Here is a 14,371-nt window from a genome sequence, read left to right on the forward strand (position 1 = left end):
GCAAAAGGGCTGAGGAAATAAGGGTTCCCAGCCAGGGTGGCTGCATGTGGGTGGGCTCGTCAGATCACCCCTTCAGTCTTTGAACAAGAGCAGGTGATGTAAGGATGGATAAGCCTGATGTCAGTACTAATCCTGGCAAGTACTAATGATATAATTCCATTTCAAAAAGCAGCGGATCCCTCGGAATACTTGTGCAGGTGCCCTGCGGGAACCATCTGGCGTGCGGCTTCTGCACAGGAGCTGGGGACAGAGTCACACTGACTGGCTGAGTACAAGATGGTTCCAGCTGCTCACACAACCCCACTCAGCATGTGATGAACATGGGCAGGGGTTCCTGGGATCCCAATTGAGCCAGCAGAACGGCGGTGCTTCCCAGGTCCCCTGTGAACTGACTGCCAAAGAGACATGCACAGGAGGAAAGTGTGTATCTGCCTGCCTGCAAGCACCCACACAGGTGCGATGTGTCCAGAGAATAAAACCTAACTCTTCGGGTTTGATGTACAGAGTAAGAGGTCCGAGCTGTTTAAGATATGAAACCCCAGTTACTTAAGAAGCAAGCAGAATTAAGCTGCTTTGATCATCCTGCCTCACCCAAAGTTGGAGGGTAAAGTCTTCTGTGAGCATCCAACAAACACTACTTTTGCTCTCAGCTCCTTGAAGAGCATGCCCTGCCTCCCAACGAGCTGTGGCGACCCAGCCTATGGGGTAGCCCTTCTGTTGGTGACTGGGCTTCTCTACTTATCTCAAGTTCCCTTCAGACTCTTCCCAGGCAGCTGGAGCCCCTAGCCCCCACTTCTAGGCCCTCCTACCACATTGCTGAGCACAAATCAAGCAGTCTCCAGAACCCGGTTTTTCTGTTTCTGCAGTCCACGTGTGCCTCCCAACCTCCCACAATGCAGGCTGGGTGTAGGAGATGGGTGGGCGGGCAGCCAGGGATCACCATCTGCTCCAGCAGAGTCCCATGGGCACCAAGGACCTCCTTCTGGGATGGCCCCACAACAGAAGGTGGAGAACCATTTCCCAGGTGCCCCCAGGCCTCAGGCCACCAACTCCAAATTGCCCACTCTAGAGCACCGACAGGGAAGAAAGACACTGTAGGCAGACACATTCCTGGGGGTGGGGGAGTCTTGAGTGTGTGCACTGAAATCTCGACAAAACTCACATCTTGTTTGAATGGACAGTGACCTTGGGCCATTCATTTTATGAGCCATGTTGATAGTTAGCATTGTTTCATTGTTTTTTTTTTTTAACTCCCCCTCTCCCTCTAATTGACCAATTAATGGGAACATGTATTTTTTGAAAGAGGAACAAAAGAAGCCAGAGAACTGAAGCTCTAGGAATAGCCATACATGCCTATAATCCCAGCACTTTGGAAATGGAGGTAGGAGCACCATGAATTCAAGGCCAACTTGAGAGCTATGAAGAGAGTTTGAAGCCACCCTGGACCCTTGAGGAAAAAAGAGGGGGAGCAGGAGGGAGAAGAAGAGAAGGAGGAGGAAGAGGAGAAGGAGGAAGAGGAGGAAGAAGAGGAGGAGGAGGAGAAATAAAAGCTGAGGTGAAACATGATGCTGTAGATTGGTTTCTACTGGCCACACTCACCCAGGACCAGCTACAAAGGCACAGTGACCAGTGCAGCTGCAGCCAGCCACAAGGGACAGCAGTGCTGGCAGTCTGAAAGAAGTTTGCAAGCCTGAGAGTTAACACTGTATTTAAAGATCTGAGGTCAGATCTTTGTCTGTTCAACCAGAAGTCACCATCCTATACCCTAGAGCCTTTAACCCAATCCTTCTCTCTCTCTCTCTCTCTCTCTCTCTCTCTCTCTCTCTCTCTCTCTCTCTCTCTGTGTGTGTGTGTGTGTGTGTGTGTGTGTGTGTGTGTGTGTGTATGGGGGGGTGCCTTTTAGTCTGCCAACATTCTCCATGGATACAGGACTACCATGAGATTAGTTTAATCACAGGGTGGCTTGCTTGTCAGAATTGAAAGCCAGGAGGAAGCAGAAACAAGGGCATTAACACAGACCTGTGAAGCTAGGCTGTGAGAGTGCTCAGTCTGCCTCTCAGCCAGTAGGACCCTAATCCTCTCTCCAGGAGGCACACCCACACCAGAGACAGTTTCACAAGAGCACCTGGCTCCTTGGTAGTACTACCAGTCCAGGAAGTGCCAGTCAAAGCTGTAGGGCCACAGATGCTCCAGGGAAGCAGCCCCAGAGAGGAGACACCACAACTCCTCCATCCTAGTGGAGTTGGCTCCAGATCTGCCTGGACCTGCCAGCAGCACCCAGCTCTCTGGGGTCTGCCCCCAGGCCAAGCCCTAAGGCATAGGAACTACCCAAGGTCCTGGCCCCACACAGCCTAACAAGCAGAAAAGTGAGAATCAAGTCCCAGGCTGACAGCTGCTCTCGATTCACCTCATCAGAGTATCACACAAAAAAGACAGAAGCTGGGCAGAAAATGAGAATATTGTGCAGCAGTGACTCGAAGTGGCTCTTCTAAGATAAAATGTACTTTCTAACTCTTGTGCTTAGAATGGGAGAAAAATGGCCACTGTACCTTGGGCAGCTTCCCAACTTAATGAGAGTCAGACCAATGCTACTTCCATGACCAACTCAGAAGGTGGCATTAAATCGGTCCATTATAAAAATTCTCTAGTCTGGCATGCTGACCCACACTTGTAGTCATAGCACTCAGGAAGATGAGGTGGGGGTTGTCATAAAATTGAGGCTGGCTTGGATTACACAGTAGGCTCCAGACTAGCCTGCACTAGAGACCCTGTCTCCTAATGCAAAACACCCTCGGCTTCATAGTGCCTAGAGACAGCCTCAGGTTGGTATGGGAACATGAGAGCGGATGGTAACAGACTGGCCTCAGCCACCACCATTCCCAGGGCTAGTGTGGTGTGTAGCCAGGATGGTTTGAATTGATCTAACAGCAGAGGAAGAGGTTGGCCCCCAAGCTCTGTAAGCCTTTGGGGACCAGAAGCAGTGTGAAGGGTCAGCCAAGAACAAGCAGGCTATAATTGTTAGCTGCAAACAGCAACATGGCTCCTGGAGCTCAGGCCCAATATGGGATGGGAGAAGCAGCAGAGCTAGCTCTCACTGTGGCCTCCTCACCATCCAGGGCATGCCAACTCAGGGATCAGAAACAGTGACCCTCACAACATCACCCACTGATCAGCCTGCTGGGGGCAAGGGGATGTGGGAGAGAGTGACTATCAGTCCCTGTCTCATAGTTTGGGTATCTAGAAATATAGAAAAGAGAGGTCAGGAATGCTGGGCTAGAGACAGTCTGAGCAGCAGGGTTGGAGGCAGGGCCAGCTCTTGCCACTCCCTGTCCCTACAAACCCAGTTCAGGCCCCTGTAATCTGTAAGTGAATCTCAATGTCAAGTCTCACATCCCTAAAGCAGAGTTCAGGAGCAAGCTTACTTTTCTCACCATCCACACCCTTTGACAAGGCCTTGTTTTATCAGTGGGACAGTTTTTCCACAGGGGACCAGCTACCTCCCACACCCTCACCTTCCTCACTGGCAGTGGATACCTGCCCACAGTGGTCATTATCTAACTACCCACTCTTCCCGGAGGAGCCTGTATATTCTCTAGCCCCTCATCTCTTCTCCAACCTGTTCTAGATTTTCGTAGTCAAAGAGCAACGGGAAAAGCAGGCTGGCCCAGCACACACTGGTGGCTGGGTGGCCAAGACTGGGCAGGTGTCTACTTGCAGTCCTATCCTGGGTCCCATACTGCCCAGCCTCAGTTCCTCTAAGACAGGACAAGCAGTCTGGGACCACCTTTGCATGCTCAGGAGCTCTTTCTATAAAGTTGTTAACACCCTGGGTTCTAGCCAGGTGCTTCATCTTCTACAGCTGATAATTGCTGTGCCAGCACCCAGCTGCTGGGTGAAGGGTGTCACCTAACCATGTCTCCTATGGACAGCGCCAGACCCAGATGACATCCAAGCAGGAAAGGACCCCCTCACTTGATACCCAGGGGCAAAGACAGTGGGAGGTAACCCTGGAAGCCCAGACAGCTGTGATGAGCTCAACTCACTTCATGGCTGACTAGAGGTGTTAAGTCACCACGCCCCACAGATATGCACTAGAAAATAAGTCTTGGCTGCTGCCTGTGCCCAAGTGGACAGAAGAAAGAAAGCTCTGAAATTCTGCTGTTCCCACCCAGGTTCTGGGGCCACAGCCATACAGCCCTTCATCGGCAAATACCTGCCAACAGACAGAGTCCACTACAGACCCAGGCACAGAGCTGCCATGTGCCCTTGACTGCTGACCTGGCCTTCTGGATGAGCTATGTCAAAGTGTCACTCGGCTCTGGGAGGCACCCTGGGGCCATAGGGACAGCCCTGGGATCCATATTAATTTCAGCTCCATTTTAAAGGCGAGTTAAAATAAACACAGGGAATATTTATAAGGCAAATAAATCTAGCAGAAACAGCCCCTCCAAGTGTGAGCAGGGCCTCCCCCTCTGCCCCAGCCCAAGCTGATAAAATACAGAAATGCTACTGTAGACCCTCCAGGCTTATTTTGACTGCACGGAGGAATGTAACATGTAAACACTGCCTCCCCGCCGCACTGTTACAACTTGCATTAACAGCCTGGACAAAGCCGCATTTTCACAGAAGCATCGTACAGGGATATATCTCCAGCTTAATTTAAAAAAAAAAAAAAAAAAAACCCATTTCCTCACATAAATCATGTTCAGAACTAAACGGGTGACTGATGCACCACAAACACTTTTTTTCTTAAACAATAACATACCTAGATTCCATCTACATCTACACCAAGGACCTTTAAAAAAAATGTTTTTTTCTGAAGAAAATAAACACTGTAGTTTTGTTCCTGACTAAACTATCTGAGGGCCATATCTTCTCACGGAGCCCCGGGGGAGAGGCCCCCACTTCAGGGCGGCAGAGGTTTGGTGGGGATGGGCTCTTGCTGGGCTGCTCTACATGCACAGCACGGGTCAGCTTCCCAAAAATGGGCCTGACCAGAACTCAGAAAATTATGTTCTTTAGAGATAGGCCAGAACAATGGCTTGAGCCCAGAAAGTGGAATTCAGAGAGGGGGCAGGGCCGGCTTGCAGAGCTACTGCAGCTCTAGTGCTTTCACTGGGTCCAGCTCAAAGGGCACTATGGGGAGACAGGAGAGTAAGAGCCTCCCAAAGAAGGCACAGTGAAGGAAACGGAGTGAAGCAGACTTAGTGGCAATGCCCAGCAGCAGCACCTGCTGGCAGACAGGCAGCAGGGGCCGTGGTCACCAGCTGGCACCGCAGCAGCCCACCTCACAGACGAGGGCAGCCAGGCCCAAGACATAAAAGAACATCCAATCAGAGGTGACTAAAAACCAAAGCAAACCAAAAACTAAGTTGGGGGTGGGGCAGACCCTTCTGAACATGTAATAAATCTAAAAGCCATTAAGAGTAAAGATTTAGGTTACATATAAAAGGGAAAGAAACCATTTGTACATCTATAAGTTACAAAGAATCTTTATGGTATGCAACACAGGGCCGTCTCTGATATTTGAACCAGCTGGAAGATAAGGAAGAGATGAGGGGTGGGGGACCCAGTCAGACACAAGGCCAAGGTCCGAGCAGGGAACCCACACACACAGACACTCTGAATTTCAAAGGAGGCCTTAAATACACGAAAAGATAACCCATGGAATCAGAATGTGTTCAATCTAGCAGACAGTCAAAGCTAGATGAGCAGACAAAGGACAGAGCTCAGCAGTGCAGGGCTCTGGGTGCAAAGCCCTGGGAAGTCCAGATCCTTCACACCTAGAAATAATTATGACATAAAAGAAGATGATCATTCTCTGACATAAAAATTAAAACCTTGGGTGGAAATGCTGACTAGTGGTAGAGCACTTGACTACGATATGTAAGGGCCTGGGTCTGAGCTCCAACACTTCAAAAGAAAAAAAAAAAAAAAAAGAATTTGAGAGCAAGCTGAATTAGGAGGATCACAAATTTGAGGTCACCCTGGGCTGCATAGTGAGTTCCAGGCCAGCTGGAATACATGGTAAGACTGTCTAAAAAAAAAAAAAAAAAAAAAACCCTAAATAAATATATAAATATTCAAAAAAGGCAGAGGCTGGGGAGATGGCTCAGTGCTTTAAAGCACTTGTTGCAGGACTTGGGTTTGCCCCCTAATACTCACAGGTGCCTTATAATCACCCACAACAATGCCCTCTTCTAACTTCCATGGGTACCAGGCATGTATGTGTTACATATACATATATGCAGACAAAACATTTACATATATAAATATTCTTATAATTTATTTTTATTTCATGTTCACTGGTGTTTTGTCTGATGTATGTCTGTGTGAGTGTATCAGAAGCTCTGGAACTAAAGTTATAGACAGGTATGAGCTTCCATGTGGGTACTAGAAACTGAACCCAGGTCCACTGGAAGAGCCAACTGCTGAGCCATTTCCCCAGACCCTAATTTTTAAAACAATAATAACAAAAAGAGACAAAAGGCAAATCAGTTTGGTAATCCAGCAGGAGTCATCTTGAATCAGTATGAACTCAGCCTTAGTGTGAGGAGGCGCTGCAGACAGCAACAATTATAGTCACACATGGGAATGAGGAGACGGCCATTCCATTCTGTGTCTTACAAAAAAGCAGACAATGCCCATGTTTAGGGGATGAGGAGGGAAGAAGGCAGCAGAGCATAAGGACAGGGTGCATCTAGCCTGTCAGCAAGGGGTGCTGGCCCTTGCACCCAGCTTTTCTGCTTCTAGGTAAGGTTTCCTTATAGGTGTATAAAAACTGTCTAACATCACCACTGGGAACACCATCTCTGGGAACACCATCACCACTGGGAGCACCACCACTGGGAGCATCACCATTGGGAACACCATCTCTGGGAACACCATTACCACTGGGAACACCATCTCTGGGAACACCATCACCACTGGGGACACCATCTCTGGGAACACCATCACCACTGGGAACACCATCTCTGGGAATACCATCACCACTGGGAGCACCACCACTGGGAGCACCACCACTGGGAGCATCACCACTGGGAGCACCACCACTGGGAGCACCACCACTGGGAGCACCACCACTGGGAGCACCATCACCACTGGGAACACCATCTCTGGGAATACAATCACCACTGGGAACACCACCACTGGGGGCACCACCATTGGGGATAATCAGGGGAACACCACCACTAGGAACACCATCACTACTGGGAGCACCATCACTACTAAGAACACCAGCAGCTGAACAAAGCATTGAGCTACTGAAGGTGGTCCGACAGATGGCACAATAACCCAACAATTCCAATGCTGTGTATATGCTCAAGAGAGTAGAAGGCAGGACCCTGATATCCACGCACCATCTTAACAGCAATGCAGTTCACACTGCTCATCCATGGACGAGCAGACAAAGAAAATGTGAATGTTGGTGCATTATGATCAGTTGTAGAAAAGGAGGAAGGGTCAGACAGATGGCCCTGTGATAAAGGTACATGCTGCTAAGCCTGATGACTTGTGCACATACTGGAACCCACAGGGTAGAAGAAGAAAAATCAACTCCTATAAACTGTCCTCTGGTCCCCACATGCACATTCTGGCATGTGTGCAACCCACACACTAAACAACTAAATAAGCAGTGTGGACTTGATGAAATGGCTTAGTGGGTAAAAGCACTTGCTCTACAAACCTAGAGACTGGCATTTAATATGAAGAATCCATATAAAAGTGGAAGGAGACAACCACTTCCAAGCCACCCTTTGACTTCCACATGTGCACTGTGGCACATACATGTGTATGCGTGTACATACACATACCACAAACACACCTATATGTTTTATTTATTAATCTATTTATTTATTCATTCATTCAAAGGATCTTGACAGTCAGGCAGTGGTGGTGCATACCTTTATTCTCAGCACTTGGAAGGCAGAGACAGGTGGAGTTTGAGGCCAACCTGGTCTACAGAGTGAGCTCTGCGACAGCCAGGGCTACTCTGAGACCCTGTCTCAAAACAACAACAAAAAAGAAAAACAAAACAGAAAAAACAAAGCAAGCTTGGAGCTGGGAATATAGCTTCAAAGGTAGAGTGCTTGCCAGGAGTTAAGCCCTAGGTTCAATCCCAAGCATCAGGGGTTTAGGGATAAAATTTGCACTCACTGAAATAAGTCCAGTGCATATATACATGTCACATCCTCATACCTGTGGCTCCAACATGCACATGACATACACCTGCATATATGCACAAATTTACATGCATACATGTGTACATGTACACACACACTCCTGCCTGCCCACCACTGGGGTACTTTTTTCTACTGGTATTTGCTAGAGAAGGCATAAGGCTATGAACAGTTATCATCCAAGCCTCTGTCACCCTCTTGTGGCCACTCTTGTTCCTGCAAGCAGGAAGCCTGCATCTAGTATCTGGATAAGAATGGATCTCTCCAGACTGGCAATTTGCACAGGTGCTTTGCACATGCTGCTTTTCTCACCTTCACACCTGGCCACAACTTGGAGCATGCTCAGTGCACAAAGAGGACAGGAGAGATGATCAAGAGAGATCCCCAGAGATTGGCTGCACCATGAGTTCAGGGAAATGCTACAGACCACCACCCTGCACAACAGCTGACTGGCTCTCTGTAACACTCACGTGTCACCTTCAAGGCTGACATGGGGCACCAGCAGCTCTGCAAAGGGGTCTCCAAGGCTGCCTTTCCTTCTTTCTGAGAATGATCTCATGACTCCAGTAGGAGCAGAAAGCAGATATAGCCACACAGCACACCCCAGGCCTTACGTTTTCCCAGGGGACTCCTTCAGCCAGAAGATATCATCACTTGTGATTCCATATTCCATGGCTCCTTTGATCTATGGAGGAAGAGAGAATTTATGTGGGGATGGGAGGTGACTCCATGCACACTATCCCAAGTATGCACCCTACCCAGGAAGACAGGAGTGGCAGTTCCATCCTTTTCACATTGATAAAGATCCAAGACATAGGCATGCAGACTGCAGTGTAGACTGAAGGATCCCACAGGCATGCAGACTGTAGTATAGACTCCTATAGGTATTCAGAGATTTCTTGGCTCCTGGTTTTAACGGAAACCTCTGCAGTCTTTAGGTGTCACTAAGCTATAAATAGGCCACACATGACAAAAAAGAAATGCTTCACAAAACCAATTCCGAGAAGTGCCCAGCAATGACAAAATCCCAGTGGGAGTTACCACGTTTCTTGAAATATACTGCTTTCACCGAAAGACCTGAGCTATGTGAGGGGATAGAAACTGCCTTCCAGATACAACTGCAAGGAGAAAATATCGTACAGCCTCTGGGAGACAAGCTAGTGGTCTTTCAAAAGGGTAAGTCGAACAATCATGCTCTAACTTCATTGTTTTTGTTTGGTCTGGTTGTTTGAGACAGGGTTTCTCTGTGTGCCAGAGCCCTAGCTATCCTGGAACTCACTCTGTAGACCAGGCTAGTCGCGAACCCATAGAGATCCAACTGCCTCTGCCTCTGGAGTGCTGGGATCAAAGGTGTGTGTCACCACACCCAGCTCCAACTTCCAAATACCCAAGAGAAGAGAAAACAAACTCCATTAAAAAAAAAAAAAAAAAAAAAAAAAAAAACCAAAACAAAAAACTTTTACAGGGATGCTCATAATGGTTCATAGCAGCTAAAAAGAGGAAGCAACTGCAGTATTCACTAATGGAAGTCAAATAAACAAAAGGTGGTCTTTGCACAAAATGGAATATTATTCAGTCTTAAAAAGGGAGAATCTGATCTGTCTAAGAGTAAACACTGAGCTCATTATTCTGGTGAAATGAGCCATCAAAAGCACACAGATCAGATCATTTCTATGAGGCTCTTGGAGTCTAGAAACCAGTGGAGCTGCAGCAAAGCATCAGCTAGGAACGTTGAAAAGGAGAGAGCAACTCTACCAAAATCCATCATGCCTCACAAAGGGAATTTTGGCAAGCATATTCTATTTCAAACCTTTGAAGTTGGGGAAGAGGAAGATGGAGAATGAGACTGAAGTCCTGGAGGCCTCAGCATTTTGAAGTTAAAGAGAAAAGTGATTGACAATGGGGGCTTGGAAAAAGGAACACAGGGCCAGGTGTGTGACATCACTCAAGTCAACACTTGAGTCACAGCCACCCAAGAGGCTGAGGCAGAGGGTCACTGGAACCCAGGTGTCTGGATCCAGCCTGGACAACACAGCTAAACACTATGGGAGAGAAGAGGGAGGACATTGGGGCAAAGGGACACAGGCCCCAGGAGCCTGCAATGTGGAATGATCCTGAGGCATTGCTATGTGGTGGTCCTGAAGGCCCATTTCAGCAGAGTAGATTCTGGGAAGCCTGGAAATGGGAAAGGCAATTCACAGAGGAGTGAGAGTAGAGGGCCCAGGCAAGGGTCACAGCAAGCCACTCACTTGTATGGGGTACCGCGGCCGCCCTCCTGTAGCGATGACTATGTGGTCAGCCGAAAGCAGAGTCTGAGGGTAAACAGAGAATCATGGGTCAAACAATGCATGGTCGGCTGCCAACAGGCTCAAATGCCTATGGGTGTCTGGGACAGTGGTGCCTGTGTCCCCTACTGTGCAGTGTGGATGCTCTTCCCATATCTCTAAGTCTCAGAGCAGGGGTCTCACAATGTCCACTGAACAGGAGGGCCAGGCAGGAGTCAGTGAAGTGTTCCAGCTCCAAGCACTTCTCAGTGTACAAGGCCTCCTCAGAGCCCCACAAACACTGTGGAGTGGCCCCCACCTTTGCCACCACCCACACTGCAGAACAGCCAGCCATGGCATTTGAGCTGCTTAACACGGGGTCTGTGCAGCTAAAAACTGATCTAACTCACACTAGGCAATCCTTTTGCCACTATACTATATCCCCAGCTCGGTTTGAATTGGTGTTTCTGTGTGTGTGCATGTTTCTATGTATGTGTCTATGTGTGTGAATGTGTCTGTGTATGTTTCATGTGTCTGTGTATGCAGGAATGTGTGTGTGCATGTGTCTGTGTATATGTGTGCATGTGTCTGTGTGTATATGTACATGTATCTGTGTATGCAGGAATGTATGTGTGTGTGTGTGTCTGTATATTCAGGAATATGTGTATGTGTGTCTGTGTTGGGGAGACAAGGCCCCACTAGACAGTCGAGGGCTGCTCTGAGACTCAAGATCCTGTTTCTGACTCCCTAGTGCTGGGATCTCAGGTTTGGCCACTGCACCCAGCTGTGACCTGTGCACCAACTCTGAAGACATGTGACCTCAAAGGCAGCTGTTAACATCATAACAACAGCCAGGCCAAACAAAGCTGGTATCAGGCGCCAGAGCAGCCAGAGATTCAGGCCAGTGGACACTTACCACCTTCCCACCTTTATCAACTCCTTGAACTGTGTGTTTGTTGACAAAGCTGGCTTTGATGTTAAAGTACTTGACTTTCCTGAAATATAAAAATAAGATTTTATTTTTTATTTCTTTTTTTTGCAACAGGGTATCATGTATTCTAGGCTAGTCTCAAACCCACTATCTTAGTTATGGTTTATACTGCTGTGGAAACACATGACCAAATGCAACTTGTGAAGGAAAGAGTTTATTTTGCTTATTTGTCACATCACTGTTCGTCATTGAAGGAAGTCAGGGTAGGGACCAGACAGCGAGGCAGCAGCTGATGCACTACCATGGATAGGTGCTGACTACCAGCTTGTTCAGCTTGCTATCTTCTTGTTTTTGTTTTTTTGAGACAGGGTTTCTCTATGAGGCTCTGGCTGTCTTGCAAATCACCATGTAGACAAGGCTGACCTCAAACTCACAGACATGTCTGCCTCTGCCTCCCACATGCTGGGATTAAAGGTGACACTACACCTTTAGTCTGCTTCCTTATAGAACCCAGGGTCACCAGCTCTCAGGTACTACTCACAAATGTCTCTCATCCATCAATCAGTAATTAAGAAAATGTCCTACAGCCCCATCTTATGGAGACATTTTCTCAATGAAGGTTCCCTCCTGTCAGATGACTCTAGCTTGTGTCAAGTTGACATAAAACCAGCCAGCACATGCACTATGTAGCCAAGGATGACTATGAACTCCCGATACTCCTGCCTCCACCTCCAGGATGCCAGGATTACAGGTGTGAACCACCACACTTGTCTCTAAAATTAAGGCTCTTTAAGCATTCCCTCCACAGACTTGGCCTCCAGGGCTGCTTCAACAGACAGTGCATGCAGGCTGCCAGGAGGCAGACTCTGGAGCTGGGCATTATCACACAAAAACAAATAAACACCTGTGAAGGGTTTTTTTTAATAAGAGAGAGAGAGAGAGAGAGAGAGAGAGAGAGGCAAACAGGAGCCCTGGCCCAGGCCCAGCTGCCTGTGGTCCCAATGGGACAAGTGTGAATGGAAAACTACCCTGTAAAGCAAGAGCCTCTTGCCTGTCACTCTAGAATCCCTGATATGTGGTGACCACAGATATGAAGACAGGAACAGAGCCATGATGGACACCATCCTGACAGCCCCAAACTGTGACCGGCAGGGAAGGGAATCAGGCCTCCCAGAGGGAAGCTCCAGGGGGAACTGAAGTGTCTACATGTGTGTCACCTCAATACCTAGAAGTACTAAGATGCCAAGAGATGCCAGTGAGACTGTGTGGCATGGTGTGGCCAGGTATGACCCATCCTATGTGTGAAAGGCCCCGCAGAGGAAGTAACTAACAGTGTCCAGATGCCTTTCCCTAGGCAGTCTTTCACTCTCTAGGCTGTTTTTCACTCACCCTGACAAAATCAAGGAACAGCCTTATAATAGACACATTATAGCCATGCAGCAATGGAGAGATTGCTCAGTGGTTAGGAACACAGGCTGCTCTTCCAGAGGAGGGGGTTTGAGGTCCAGTACCCATATGGTTTCTTACAACCACCTGTAAATCCAGTTCCCAGAGACCCAGAGACCCAACACCCTCTTCTGCCTCTGTAGGCAACAAGCACACAGATATACATGCAGGCAAATACACAGACAGACAGACACACACACACACACACACACGAGTGGAAACACACCAGGCAGTGGTAGCACACACCTTTAGTCCCGGCACTCAGGAGGCAGAGGCAGATGGATCTTTCTAAGTTCAAAGACAGCCTGATCTACAGAGCAAGTACCAGGATAGGCTCCAAAGCCACACAGAGAAAACCTGTCTCAAAAACAAACAAATAAAAACAAAAACAAAACAACAGCAAAAAAGAAGTGGAAACACCTTCCTGCCCCTCATGATTCTCTGCCGCCAGCCTGCGGACTCACCAGGTTCTATCCTCCAAACTGTGGAGGGCCACAGTGGCCTGCCTAAAGGATGCATCTTGTACAGGGCCAGCCTCTCACTGCTCAGCACTCAAGTCACATCCACAGGCTACACCTGAGGCTTCTCCTGCTTGTTTTACTCTCTCTCCCAGCTCCAGCCATTCAGCTAGCATGTCCCTTCATGGGGCATCCTCCACTTCCCACAGCACTGACCAGTCTCTGCCCACTGAGGCATAAGAACCCTCATGTCATCACTGCCAGGGGTTGTGCTATACAGTAAACATTTTCACAGGCACAAAATGCAAAGCCAGAAGGGTGGTCCTCCTAGGGCCACATCATATGGCCACTAAGTCCTGAGAGTTTCAGTACCTGTCCTGAAGTTGGACACGGTGACCCCAGTTCAAGGACTTCACATGGTTTTGCACGGCTTCTGCCATTTTCTTCCTGTTGACACACACACACACAAAAAAAAAAAACCCATGAAATCCACAGTAGCAGAGTTGGCTGCAGTGAAAGACTCAGGAAATAGAGGTATGGTTATTTTACTTCCCTTTATTTTTGGAGTTGGGCAGGGTTTTTGCTAAGTAGCTCAGGCTGGCCTTGAATTTAAGGTCCTCCTGTCTCAGCCTTCCAAGTCCTGAACTACAAGTGTGCACCACCATTCCTGGTTTGCAAATGTGTTTAAAGGGCTGAAGCCTGACACTCACCTTGCAGGGAAACCTGTTTCTGACCAGAGTTTGGGGCTACAAGAATGCTGGGCTTTTTCTTGTTGGGGAATATTATTTTAAGGTGTGTTACTTTTGTTTATGCTGCATTTGTTTAACTCTATGAAGATGTGATTCTTTGCCTGTCTAAAACACCTGATGTTCTAATGAACTACATGGCCAAAGGCGAGGCAGGAGCAAGGATAGGCAGGGCTGGCAGGCAGAGAGGATAAATAGAAGGAGAAATCTGGGAGAGAGGAGGAGGAACAAAAGAACAAGGAGAGGAGGATGCTAGGGGCCAGCCACCTACAGAGTACAAGGGAAAGTAAGACACACAGAAGTAAGGAAAGGAAAAAGCCTGGAGGCAAAAGTTAAGAAAAGCTGGCTA

General features: G+C 48.1%; 1 protein-coding gene across 2 annotated transcripts in view; it reads right to left on the reverse strand.

Moving 5' to 3' along the window:
- The window catches only part of Txnrd2 (thioredoxin reductase 2), a 48,130-nt gene that overhangs the window by 23,565 nt on the left and 10,194 nt on the right, over positions 1-14,371 (reverse strand). For both annotated transcript variants that reach the window (XM_051191027.1, XM_051191028.1), the window contains exons 5-8: positions 13,649-13,723; positions 11,358-11,436; positions 10,427-10,489; positions 8,792-8,862 (exon numbers count right to left, since the gene is read on the reverse strand). In XM_051191027.1, the coding sequence (XP_051046984.1) occupies positions 8,792-8,862; positions 10,427-10,489; positions 11,358-11,436; positions 13,649-13,723 (288 nt within the window). The remainder of the gene's footprint in view (positions 1-8,791; positions 8,863-10,426; positions 10,490-11,357; positions 11,437-13,648; positions 13,724-14,371) is intronic.

The sequence above is a fragment of the Phodopus roborovskii genome, unplaced genomic scaffold (assembly GCF_943737965.1).
Source record: "Phodopus roborovskii unplaced genomic scaffold, PHOROB, whole genome shotgun sequence".
NCBI classification, from domain to species: domain Eukaryota; kingdom Metazoa; phylum Chordata; class Mammalia; order Rodentia; family Cricetidae; genus Phodopus; species Phodopus roborovskii.